At 45.8% G+C, this 14,079-nt stretch overlaps 1 protein-coding gene across 1 annotated transcript in view; it reads left to right on the top strand.

Annotated features, from left to right (window-relative positions):
- The window catches only part of vps53 (VPS53 subunit of GARP complex), a 293,849-nt gene that overhangs the window by 254,048 nt on the left and 25,722 nt on the right, over positions 1-14,079 (top strand). Inside the window, exon 20 of the mRNA XM_078224778.1 lies at positions 10,915-11,052. Coding sequence (XP_078080904.1) covers positions 10,915-11,052 — 138 coding nt within the window. The remainder of the gene's footprint in view (positions 1-10,914; positions 11,053-14,079) is intronic.

Genomic DNA, 14,079 nt, shown 5'->3' with positions numbered 1-14,079 from the left:
TGGGACTGGGGAGTGCAACCAGAGAGACTTCTCAGGAGAGGAGCACAAGAAGGTGGCAGGGTGGCACAGTGAGTAGCACTGCTGCCTCACAGCGCCAGGGACCCGGGTTCAATTCCCAGCTCGAGTCACTGTCTGTGTGGAGTTTGCACATTCTCCCCGTGTCTGCGTGGGTTTCCTCCGGGTGCTCCGGTTTCCTTCCACACTCCAGAGATGTGCGGGTTTGGTGCATTGGCCATGCTAAATTGCCCCTTAGTGTCCTGGGGGTACATAGGTTAGAGGGATTAGCAGGGTGAATATGTGGGGTTACAGGAATAGGGCCTGGGTGGGATTGTTGTCAGTGCAGATTGGGTGGGCTGAATGGCCTCCTTCTGCACTGTAGGGATTCTATGATTCTATAACCAGCCATACTAGAGGAGAAGCACTGTAGCAATCAAACCAGACTCCTTTGGAGAAGGAGAATGGGAGACGAAACAAGGCAAAGCCGGCATTTTGGCAAGATCCTGAGGTAAGAAGAATGAGAGGGGATCTCATAGAAACATATCAAATCTTGATGGGACTGGGGAGGCTAGATGCGGGAAGAATATTCCTGATGTTGGGAAAATCCAGAACTCATGGTCACAGCCTAAGAATAAGGGGTAAGCCATTCAGGACTGAGATGAGGAAGAACTTCTTCACTCAGAGAGTTGTGAACCTGTGGAATTCTCTACCACAGAAAGCTGTTGGGACCAGTTCATTAGATATGTTCAAGAGGGAGCTGGACGTAGCCCTTGTGGCTAAAGGGATCAAGGGGTATGGAGAGAAAGCGGGAATGGGATACTGAGAGTGCATGATCAGCCATGATCATATTGAATTCGGCTCGAAGGGCCTACTCCTGCACCTATTTTCCATGTTTCTATGTAAGGCAAGTCTTTTCAGTTGGATTTGTCCTTTACCACCAAGCAGATGGATACTCTCTTAGCCCCTAATGCGAGTGTCTCCTTAAAATAGTATAATCAATGACAACAGTTGAAGTAAGCAGTGTTTGCCATATGGATCTCCCGTCTTCAACAAGATTAGCCCTTTAATATGAAGAGAAAGCAAAGTGAAAGGATAAATCAGGTCAGATATAAAGTTCCTGGAGTTTGAAAAGTGGTTTGAGAGATCAGAGCCTAGAGTCAGTCAGCGCGGTATTTCAACGTGTCCATCCTGGCTATGGCCATTCCAATAATGGCGAGCACCGCCTCTACCATGGGGATAAGAAAATGCAGCTATACCTGTCCTGCTTTGGTTAACTTCTGCTGAGAGGGAAGGCTGTCACTGAGTGTGGTACGATCTGCTTGGATGATGTGGCTGTCTTGGGTGTGCAAGCTGTGCAGTGTGGGTCTGAGACATGTAGCAGTGTGAGAATGAGATCATAGAATCCTTACAGTGCAGAAAGAGGCCATTCAGCCCATTGAGCCTGCATCGACAACAATCCCACCCAGGCCCCTGTAACCCTGCTAGTTTACCGCTGACACTAAGGGGCAATTTAGCATGGGCAATCAACCTAACCCGCACACCTTTGGACTGTGGGCGGAAACCTGAATACCCCGGAAGAAACCCACATAAACATGGGGAAAATATGCAAACCCCACACAGCCAGTGACCTGAGGCCGGAATTGAACCCGGGTCCCTGGAGCTGTGAGGCAGCAGAGCTAGTCACTGTGGCACCGTGCCGGCCAGCCACAGATGGAGCTGTGAATGTTTGGCATGAACCATGATTGATAAAGATCGTTGCTAGATAAGTGATGTGAGTGTGGTGGGTTGAGCATTGGGTGGGGTAATGGTGCAGTTGGTGGGATATGGCATTTGAAAATGCATTCGCTGACCTTGACTGCGTGTGTGAGATCATTGAACTCTTTGGCGGCAGTGCAGACAGTAGGTGAGTCTTGGCAAAGGCTGCCATGGCTATCTGGTACCCGTGCCTTCTGAGGGTTTGTCGGAGGCACCAGTTTGTCTCCTGGCCCATTGTGGATCAAGTACATTTTTCGTCCTGTGCATATTCTCAACCAAGCCCTCCAGTACAAGTGTCGGAAAATTTTGGAATCCTCTTTCTGCCATGTTGTGTGTCAAGAAACCCAGACTTGCATCGTCATCAGGTGGCTGGGAACTGGAACTCCCAGCATGCCTTGAGGGTTTCACACATGCAGGGGCTGTGAACACGAGCGCATGCACAATCTAGTATAATTCTTCGAGCCAAGGACACAGGCCCAGCTCAAAAGGAAAATGGTGTGAAAACAGGGGCAAGTGACCCAGGAGCAGAGCGTCATAGTTATGCAGAGTCCCAGGGAGGGAACAGGAGAGGTCCCAAAGGAAGTGCCTCCTAGGTAGAGTTCCCTGTTAAGTTGAGAAGTGGAGCAGAGAAAGGACAGTGGTTGGCACACTTTCAGTGGTGAGGGCTTAGGGGAAGCCCTGGCAATCAAAGCAGGCTCAGGCCCCAAACCCACGACCTCTACCACCTAGAAGGACATGGGCAACAGATGCATGGGAGCACCACCATCTTCAAGTTCCCCTCCAAGTCACACACCATCCCAGTGTGGAAGCAAGTCCTCCTCGACCTCGAGGGACTGCCTAAGAAGAAGGAAGGATGGAGTGTGCTTTATTCACCCATAATGGAGCTGTTAATTCACACGTACCTCATATTAACCCTGAATGTTGTAAATTGTTTTATTGCTGACCTTGTATAGTAAGATTTATTTTTGTTTGTTCGAACCCCGTAGAATCTTGTGGCATTATTTTCTTAACACATGTCTTGAATCTCAAACTTTGTCCACTTTAAACAAAATGTTATTGATTGTCCCAAACATTTGGGGATCTGGTCCAGGAAGTACCATTCTTGATTTGATTTATTATTGTCACATGTATTAGTATACAGTGAAAAGTATTGTTTCTTGTGTGCTATACAGACAAAGCATACCATTCATAGAGAAGGAAAGGAGAGGATGCAGAATGTAGTGTTACAGTCATAGCTAGGGTGTAGAGAAGGATCAACTGAGTGCAAGGTAGGTCCATTCAAAAGCAGCAGGGAAGAAACTGTTCTTGAGTTGGTTGGTACGTGACCTCAGATTTTTGTACCTTTTCCCCGACAGAAGAAGGTGGAAGAGAATACGTCCGGGGTGCGTGGGGTCCCTAATTATGCTGGCTGCTTTGCCGAGGCAGCGGGAAGTGTAGACAGAGTCAATGGATGGGAGGCTGGTTTGCGTGATGGATTGGGCTACATTCACGACATCTACCTTTCCAGGTTGGAATCAGTTTTGGAATGACTTCCAGCACCTGTTCCAGCCACAATGCATGTCCCCTTTAAGAGGTGCAGGTGTTAGCTTTAAGCAGCACAGGCTGACTTTAACTGGTGCTTGCTTCTCTCACAATTGTGGGTCCTCTGCTGAAGCATGCAGCCAGCAGCATGGTTATCCCTGGCTGCGGTCGTGTTAATTCACAGACAGCATGAAGCTCATGTGTTGCCTGTATCAGAAATAATTGCCGCGGGTCACCCCTGCCTCCCCCAGCCTAATTTTTGTTGGATCCATACACTTATGCGTTCAAAACAACCTGTGTTCCAGCATCCACATGAGCACTAGTCCCAAAGGCCTCATAACTGATCTCAGTACATACTGTCACTTGGATATATTGATACCACAAGTCACACACATCTGTGGCGATTAATTCCTAACTTCACACCGTACGGTCAGCGTCTCATTTGCTGCTGTGAAAATCAATGCCCTTAAATGGGGACGCGCTCTGAACTGGTGTGCATTTAACCAGCATATTTCACATTCATTTAATGGCAAAAAAGAAGTTCGGTTCTTGGATAGAGTCCACACATAACTCGAATGTGCACCTCCGTGCTATGAAGCACTGGAATTTCAGGTATGCCTCAGCAAACACTTTACAAAAGGTTACTGTCAATTAGCACAGGAAAGGCATGCTGAACGATACTTCGTGCATTTAATTCGATTTAGAACGTCATAACCACATAAATAAAAAAAAAGCTTTTGCATACTGAACCTGTGAAATGTCAAGTACACTTAGCAAGCCTGAGGCAAATATTGCCTGGCAGGCGAACTATCTGTTGGTGTCACATTTATTTGGTGTCAACTTCTTGGCCAGCTAATACCAGTTGACCTGAACAGGAATGCACCAGCTCCACAATTTTTCATCCTCATGACCAGTCCCAGTAGATTGAACAGTCTGCTCACCAGCATTCCTTTTGCTGTTGACACAAGTCTGTGAATTTTGCTTTTCCCCCTTTCTCCCCTGCACCATGTTTCATTTACTGCCCTGACGGATGCTGGGATCTGCACCGATAAACCTTTGTATTTTTAAAAAAAATAATAATCCCGTGTTTAAAAAGCAGACTGCCACCCCGTCCGAAATGGGTTTGTTGGTCCCAGGACGTTGCATAGAGGCTGTTTACCACTGACCTACACCATGTTCTGACAGTGAAGGTCACCTTAGGCTTAAGGGAGATTAGCATCTAATGTTTTGTCTCTGTCCGAGACGCTTCTGTTTACAACATATTTAAAATATTGATATCCCGGTACAGTTTCTAGAAAGAGCGACGTGGCAGTGTGAAATAATAGAATCAAGGGTGGACATGCTTGCTGCTGTTACGGGGTCTGCCATTTTTAATAACTGATCACGAGTTCGTCTGGGAGAAATTTGGCCGTTTGAACTCATTGTTATGCAGTCAAATGGTCAGGGCCAGGAATCTAGCTTGAATCATAGATAAATATAAACCAGGTCTGTGTTGCCAGGTTAAGCTATTGGAGTGCGGATCACAATGTCCGCGCAAACAAAGTGATGTCACTTTAAGGACAAAATAGATGTTTATTTTGCGATGACATGCGGACGCAGCAGCTCCCCCTATTGACTGAGCCGGCCTGTTGCAGATCAAAACTCATCTGGAAACAGGTCATCTAATCGGGGGCGTTCTTTGATGTCTCTGTGCAACTGAAGTGTGTCTGTGTCAGATTCATTTAACCCTGTGCAACTCTTTGGCGCATCAAGGTTTAAAGTGCTGTGGCCTTTTTGGACATTCACAGCAGGGAGACTCGCATTTATATAACGCTTTTCACAACCACCGACGTCTCGGAGTGATCAATCTTCAGCCAAAATAAATCACAGGATCTTGGTGCAACTTCAACAAGGTTCGATGATTCTGGGACCTTGTCTTTCATCTGCGTCAGGAAACCCAGAAACCTGCACTCTGGAGAGAATTGTGAGGTGGGATGACCCAGCTTTTTACGTTGTCCGTGTCATTGGATCATAGAATCCCTGCAGTGCAGAAGGAGGCCATTCGGTCCATCAAGTCTGTACCGACTCTCTGACAGAGTATCTTACCCAGGCCCTATCCCCATAACCCCACACATTTACCAGGCTAATCCCATCTAACCTACACATCTTGGGACATTAAGGGACAAGTTAGCACAGCCAATCCACCTAACCTGCACATCTTTGGACTAATCTTTGTCCCTCAATATTTAAATCGGGTTTCTTTCCTGGAATAAAGCTGCAGAATTAGAGGATTTGGGAATGAAAAATGACAAGCTTCAGATGAGACTGAAACTTAACTTTAAAAATTGCACAAAATATTAATATTAATCGCAGGAAAAGGCCATTCAGCCCTTTGAACCTGCTGCACCATTCACTAAGATCATGGCTGATCTGATTGTGGCCTCAACTCCATTTAAACATAAGTCCAAATGAGTGGGTGGCAGCTGACCCCATGCGAGCTTGCCCTGGACAATTTATTACCCATGCCTCCATGCAGAGCAAGGCAAATCTTGTGGTGGGGACAGACAGGAAGTTGCCCTCCTGGCCGTTATCTAATGGGGTCAAAGTTCTGGGTGCCATATTTAAAAGGCACGTGGACACCCATTAATTCACTGCTTCAGTCTGGCTGTCTTTCATGCCCCAGAGAAGAAAACAATGCACGGCCCCACTGTTCAGTGAAGCCTATATCGCAAGGGGGATAGAATATAAAAGCAGAGATCTCTTGCTGCATCTGTACAGGGCATTGGTGAGGCCGCAGCTGGAATACTGTGTGCAGTATTGGTCCCCTTATTTGCGGAAGGATATATTGGCCTTGGAGGGAGTGCAGAGAAGGTTCACCAGGTTGATACCAGAGATGAGGGGTGTTGATTATGAGGAGAGACTGAGCAGATTGGGTTTGTACTCGTTGGAATTTAGAAGGCTGAGGGGGGGATCTTATAGAGACCTATAAGATAATGAAGGGGCTGGATAGGGTAGAGGTGGAGAGATTCTTTCCACTTAGAAAGGAAGCTAGAACTAGAGGGCACAGCCTCAAAGTAAAGGGGGGTCAGTTTAGGACAGAGTTGAGGAGGAACTTCTTCTCTCAGAGGGTGGTGAATCTCTGGAATTCTCTGCTCACTGAAGTGGTGGAGGCTACCTCGTTGAATATGTTTAAATCACGGATAGATGGATTCCTGATCGGTAAGGGAATTAGGGGTTATGGGGATCAGGTGGGTAAGTGGAACTGATCCATTTCAGATCAGCCATGATCTTATTGAATGGCGGGGCAGGCTCGAGGGGCTATATGGCCTACTCCTGCTCCTATTTCTTATGTTCTTATGTTCTCCCTGGAAACACTTCTCAAGGCCACCCAGAAAAGGACGGGAGGTATTGTTTCTCCGGAATGGCTGCAGGAGGCCCTCTCATCAGACCACAACAGCCTGGATAGAGGTTGCATCAGAGGGTAGTGGTAGCAGGTCCCAGCACAGAAATGCCCAAACTGACACCACAACCTTCCCCATGTCCACCCTGACCATCCAATTATCTGAGCCACCTATCTCATCTGCTTCCATGTCCAGTGCCCATGAGACCTTCAGCTACTTGACTATCACCCTGGACCTGCCACCCTACCACACCTCACTGCCCCATCTCACTGTCACTGTTCCTCCACTGCCCATTACCCTTAGTTCAACCCAGGGCCCCAATGTTCACAGCACTGATTCCGAGAAAACTGGCATCCTTGCCTGAAACACCCCCCCTCCCCCACTCATGACCCTTAGGCCCAACAGGCAAGGCCCTGCCCTCCATCCTATGTCCCTGCACCCTCGCCTTCCCTTGCTGCCTCCCTCCCTGCCTCAGATAGCCTCCCTCCAACCCCCTCCACCAGCCTCAGCTCCACCCTACCCCCTCTTTCATCCTTAGTCTGCTTCCTGTGTCCATCCAATTTTTGGTTGCAAAAAATACTTTATTCATAATGTATCTGAAAGAACGTTACAAAACATTTCAAAATGGTCATTGCAGAGAGTGCAAGAATATTCACGTTTTCTACACAAAAAGTGTTACACTCTGAGGTGTTTCAATACAACAAAAGGAACATTACAGACATTTCAAAGTGGTCAGTACAGAAACTGCAATGGTATTTTAAGTTTTTTACGTAGATCGAGTTGCACTCTGAGGTGCTTCAATACAATTGTGATACATGTGATAAAGGCTGCATACATTCAATGTGAGTTATACATCAACTACGTCTGGAGAATCATCAACTCAATCAAAGGTGCTCTTTGGTCCACTCGAAACTTGTTGGTCTTCCAGTGCAAAGAGTCGTCCTCGAATGAATGTTGCAGACTGGCACATTCCGAAGGCCAGGACTATGTGCTGCTCGAGCTTGGGGCAACCTCTGCAGAGGCACAATGGGGAAAGGTCACGCCGAAGAACTTTCAGTCATAGTGTGCACCAAGTGGCTGGAAATTGTGCAGACCCCTTGGGCTCAGTGACTCCTGTGTCCACCCTTCGCACAGCTTATTCCATGGCACACAATATAAGTCAAGCTGTAAGTGGCCCCACAGAAGGCCAAAGCCGCGTCTATTTTCGCAAGTTGTGGAAGAAATCAGACTCGCCAGATGCACCCCACTCACATACAGTCGTAAAATAAACTTTCTAATTTCTGACCAGCTGGGGAACTTGTTTTGGAGGGGAAACCTCACTCCAGTCAGGTGGTCTTTCACTGAGCATGCATCACGTTGCTAATGCACGCAAAAGTCCTTCCCGACATTGTTCACCGGGAGTCTCGACTCACCTTTAAATTCCCGAGGACAGAATTCTTAAAGCTCATCCCAACATTCGGAATCTGATTTTTGGCCTTGCACCAAATTAAGTTGCCCCACCCGCCAAGCTTCCCACTGCTGGCGGGACCAGGAGATTCCACCCTTAGTGTAGAAATGGCTTTGACATTTCAGGCATGCAGACCTGTTATGAATGTGTAACCTGAACAGGCCAAAAGGGGTTGTTGCAGCAGTGGCCAGCAGGACTATTTTTTTCATTCGTTCAGGAGATGTGGGCGTTGCTGGCTGGTCCAGCTTTTGTTACCCATCCCTAATTGCCCTTGAGTGTCTGGCTAGGCCATTACAGAGGGCACTTGAGAGTCAACCACATTGCTGTGGCTCTGGAGTCATATGTAGGCCAGACCAGGTAAGGGCGGCAGATTTCCTTTCCTAAAGGACATTAATGAAACAGATGGATTTTTACAACAATTGACAATGGTTTCATGGCCATCAGTAGATTCTTAATTCCAGATATTTTTTATTGTATTCAAATTTCACCATCTGCTTTGGTGGGATTTGAACCCAGGACCCTAGAACATTATCCTGGATCTCTGGATTACTAGTCCGGTGACCACACCACTACGCCATGGTCTCCCCAGTTTACTTAAACAACTCTACCTGTATAAGTCAGATAAATTTATTAATCCACTAAGTGGATCCACAATACGTATTGATGTCAATTGCAATTAATGGTTCGCACTGCTGCCTTACAGCACCAGGGACCGGGTTCAATTCCAGCCTTGGGTGACTGACTGTGCTGAGATTGCACATTCTCCCCATGTCTCCGTGGGTTTCCTCCGGATGCTCCGGTTTCCTCCCACAATCCGAAAGATGTGCTGGTTAGGTGCATTGGCCGTGCTAAATTCTCCCTCAGTGTGGCGGAGTGTGGTGACTACGGGACTTTCACAGTAACTTCATTGCAGTGTTAATGTAAGCCTGCTTGCGACACTAATAAATAAACTTTAAAACACAAAGAAAAAACCCAGGCTGAACACTTAATCGGATAGAGTTTTGTCTATAATGTTGGATGTTAGCCATTATCTGGGCAAAGTGTAGGAAGGAAAATCAGGCAGGATGATTTCAACAGCTGGTATTAGAACCTTCCTGATATGCCTTCCATTCATTCTGATTGGGGGTCTTTATAATTATGAAGAAATTAAATACAGGTAGAGAAGATCTTAGAATCCCTCCAGTGCAGAAAGAGGCCATTCGGCCCATCGAGTGTGCACCGACCACAATCCCACCCAGGCCCTACCCCCATATACCTACATATTTACCCACTAATCCCTCTAACCTACGCATCCCAGGACACTAAGGGCAAATTTAGCATAGCCAATCAACCTAACCCGCACATCTTTGGACTGTGGGAGGAAACCGGAGCACCCGGAGGAAACCCACGCAGACACGAGGAGAATGTGCAAACTCCACACAGACAGTGACCCAAGCCGGGAATCGAACTCCGTGTCCCTGGAGCTGTGAAGCAGCAGTGCTAACCACTGTGCTACCGTGCCGCCCCATTTAGTGAAGAATTCGAAACTAGGACCACAAATATACGGTCGTCACCTATCAATCGTCTGAAGAATTTGCCCAGCGAATGGTTAGAATGTGGAATTTGCCACCACAAGGAATGGTTGAAGCAAAATAGCACGGATGCCTCAAAGGGAAAGCTAGATAAGTACGTGTGGGAGAAGCAAATAGAAGGATGCGCTGATCGGGTTAGAGAAAATAATGTGGGAGGAAGCTTGTGTGGAGTCAGGCCAAATAATCAGTTGCTGTGCTCTACAATCTGTGTAATCAAATGGAAAGGCAGTCCACATGAGGCAGTGATTTTCCTTTAAGCATTATATAGGCAAATAATTGAATGTGGTGATATACATGAAAATGTTCCCAACTCTCTCTCCCCCACACACACACAACTGCAATTTTAAAGAATTGTAAGCTTGTTGTGACTTATTTTGGCTTTGATTGCTATACAAAAACAGCTTAAACGTTGCCTTTCATGTTAACAGACCAAAGGAGCTCTCATTGACGATTGATACCATTGGCTTTAATCCAGCCAAGCTGATCCAAGTTCACAACACAAGCTGGTTCTGTTTTGCCAGTCTACTCTCTTGAGAAACCTAGGTTCGTGGTGTAAATAATGAATACTCTCCTTGTGCAGAGAACGGGAGGGTGCTCCTGGTTACTGAGGAATGAGACTACGATGTCAGTGTATTAATGGGGGTGAGAACTTTCAAATTGTGCATTGTTGATTGTAAAATACTTGCGGCAATGCTTTTCTGCAACAGTTTTGTACAAAGTAATTGAATTAATGAGATGTGCAGAATCATAGAACACTTATTCACTGGTATTCCCACCCCCCCGCCCCCCGCTTCCCAAAAAAAATCCTTGCTTTTATTGTTCCATTTTAAACTGGAACCACAAGCACCCAGCGTAATCAGGGACCCCCACATACCCCGGACATTCTCTCTTCCACCTTCTTCCGTCGGGATAAAGGTACAAAAGTCTGAGGTCACGTACCAACCGACTCAAGAACAGCGTCTTCCCTGCTGTCATCAGACTTTTGAATGGACCTACCTCATATAAAGTTGATCTTTCTCTACACCCTAGAGACTGTAACACTACATTCTGCTCTCTATTTCCTTCTCCATGTACAGTATGCTTTATAGCGTGCAAGAAACAATACTTTTCACTGTAAATTAATACATGTGACAATAAATCAAATCAGATTAAGAAGGATTTTCAGATTACTGTAGAAAATGACTCAACAGAATAAGCCACAAATGTAAATACACAATTTACAGTGTTGACATTTATTTCACAGCTTCTGCTCGACACTCATTCTCTGAAAACCGTTCTGCTTGACCTTCCTTCTATTGGTTCGCAAGTTATACGCAAGGCTCCAGCGAGCTACACAAAGATTGTCGTCAAAGGCATGACTCGCGCGGAGATGATTCTGAAGGTAAGGAGACTCTACTGTGTGAAGCAGTGTGATGTAGCAGGCTGCAGCACACCTCTCATTAGCTGGGCGCCTCAAATGTTGGACTTGCTGGCTAATATCTCTCAGCCCAAAATGCTGGATCTCTGGGAGTGATTTTTCAGGCAGTTATCTCATCTGGTAACAGCTCAGTGATCAGAGCAGTCAATTGAACGCTAAAGTGAGATTACAGCGGAAAATGATTCTGCTATGTGTGCAATGTAGCACGTACTTACTGAATTATTAATGGTTGGGGTACATTTTGTGCAAGACTTGCCAAGTAATACTCTACGACTGTTTATCAGGAATTAATATACGCTTTCTGTTATATAGAGTGCAGCAGTGCAGCAACAGTTTTTACCTTTAACAAGCACACTGCTCTGACAATATCCCAATTTTAGGAGCATTCCGGGAGATAGGGATGTTCTCTTTATCGACTAAGTTCACTCCGATAATAGATTAATGATGCCAACTGAAATATTCCAGACCCCCCTCCATGTTGCACTGTTGGTCCAGAAATGGATTTTAAGGTAACAATTCTGTTCAGGTTTTTAGCTGGCCAAGGGTATCTACGCTGTGAGCTTTAACGTTTTTGCTACTCCTCGAGTCCACGGCAAAGTCCGAGTGCTGCGCATGCCACTGCAACAATGGAGAGCAACCGTTTGCATTCTGATGAACCCCAAATTGATCTCTCTTGGGGGAAAGCTGTTGTTGTTGGACAGAAAACAAGCTTGAGATTCTGAATCTGCTTATCACTTAATGTTCACACTTTCGTCATCTTTCTTTGAACCTGACATAGAATATCGGTGGAAGAAGATACATAAAGTTTGATGAAATTCTGCACCATTTACACTGACTGTGAAATGTTAACATCTGACAAATTGAATTAAGGAATATTTTTCTCTCCTTTTTCCCCACCCAGATATATATTTTTTCCATGCCTGTGCAATCTTTCCTTGGCGATGGATAGGTTGGAGTCTAGTTTCTGTTCCCCTTGCTTCCTCAGCAGTTGTCCTCAAGTCCTTCTCAGTGGCAGATTAGACTTCCTACTTTCCTTCCCTTTGTATGGGGATTTTTATTCATTACCCTTGAGGTTACAACAGAGCTCCTTGTATGTAGAACATAACTGAGAACCAAATGTAACCGTTTAAAATAACTTGCCAAAGGAAAACTCGGGCACGATTTTGTAGCAAACCAGTGTCCTGTGTTGTAATACTGACAGTAAAAGAATTCACTGAAGATCAAAGAGGCTTTTAAAGCTTCAGAAATTTTGAGTTTAGTAGGTGATGAACGGCATGGGAAAATCCGAAACTTTTGTGACTTAAGGTACTCACAGACAAGACATTTCTGTCTTTAACCGCCTGTTTATTTCTCTAATAAATCAGTACAAAATTGTACTGAGGGGCGGCACGGTAGCACAGTGGTTAGCACTGCTGCTTCACAGTTCCAGGGACCTGAGTTCGATTCCCGGCTTGGGTCACTGTCTGTGTGGAGTTTGGACATTCTCCCTCGTGTCTGCGTGGGTTTCCTCCGGGTGCTCCGGTTTCCTCCCACAGTCCAAAGATGTGCGGGTTAGGTTGATTGGCTATGCTAAAATTGCCCCTTAGTGTCCTGAGATGCGTAGGTTAGAGGGGTTAGTGGGTAAAATATGTAGGGGTATGGGGGTAGGGCCTAGGTGGTCGGTGCAGACTCGATGGGCCGAATGGCTTCTTTCTGTGCTGTAGGGTTTCAATGATTCTATGAAAATTGAAGGGCAGCACAGTGGGTTAGCACTGCTGCCTCACAGCACCAGGGACCCAGGGTTCGATTCCCAGCTTGGGTCACTGTCTGTGTGGAGTTTCCTCCGGGTGCTCACAGTTTCCTCCCACACTCCAAAGATGTGCAGGTTAGGCTGATGGGCTAAATTGCCCCTTCGGGAGATTAGCAAGGTAAATATGTCGGGTTAAGAGGATAGGGCCTGGGTGGGATTGTTGTCGGTGCAGGTTTGATGGGCCGATTGGCCTCTTCCTGCACTGTAGGGATTCTATGAACGTGAGAGTTTCCCATCACCAAAATATAATTCAAATGGAGTAAAACAATAAAGGCATTTCACACCATGCTGGGAGGGATTTATTTTGTGACATAGAATGTCACTAAGTAGCTTTTATAATTGAAAGCAAATGGTCTACTTTAGCAACTATCAACTTTCCAAAGAGCATTAGGCCTTTAATAGGATATTGCCAGTCATATTAATGCCATTACAAATAAAAGGAGCAAAGGAAGGCAAAAGCTGGGAATAAAGAAAGCATGTTCGAAATGCATAGCCAGTCTATCAGCATCTATAAAGGGGAAAAGTAGATCAGTGTTTCTCTTTTATCCAATTCCTTCATAGCACACGGACTTGTCCCTCAGGATATAAATATATTCTTCTGTTAATGAGCAATTTATAGTATAATGAAATGCTGCACCTTTGTCTGGTTTTATTTATGCTTCAGTGAGGCAATCTTGCTCCCAGACACCAGGATGCTTTGGGTAATGCAGCTGTTTGTTCAATCTTGCATTGTACCTGTTCAATAAAACATCCCATTGTTTCTTTCCAGCTGTTCCTTGGGCCCTAACTATTGTCTCAGATTCGCAGTAAATCTTTCAATCGAGCTAATTCGAAGTATTCTCTTGGTAGAACCTCCATTCGATTGTTTTCTATGTCTAGATCTTAGCCTACTGTTCCCCCTGCTGCCACCAACATGTCTTGGTACTTTCTCCATATACTCCTTTCACATCCATGATGTAGCTCCAGATGTAATTCAGCCCACCTAACACACACACTCTAACATGATTCCTTGTCACTTGTCTCGCTCTCTCCTGCAACTCAAACTAAACATGTCCATGTGCTGACTACCCACATTTAGACTGGTGAACCCTTGCTCCAGGGCAGCAGTGTAAACCCACCTTTCTGGTGGCCTGCAGTTCTGCTGTTGGATCGCCTTTCTGCAACGTACACCCAAGTTATATGGATCTTGCTCTTCCATGATC

The sequence above is a fragment of the Mustelus asterias genome, chromosome 12, assembly GCF_964213995.1.
Source record: "Mustelus asterias chromosome 12, sMusAst1.hap1.1, whole genome shotgun sequence".
Lineage (NCBI taxonomy): Eukaryota > Metazoa > Chordata > Chondrichthyes > Carcharhiniformes > Triakidae > Mustelus > Mustelus asterias.
Note: the sequence above shows the minus strand (reverse complement) of the source record. Positions and strands in the feature narration are given on the sequence as shown.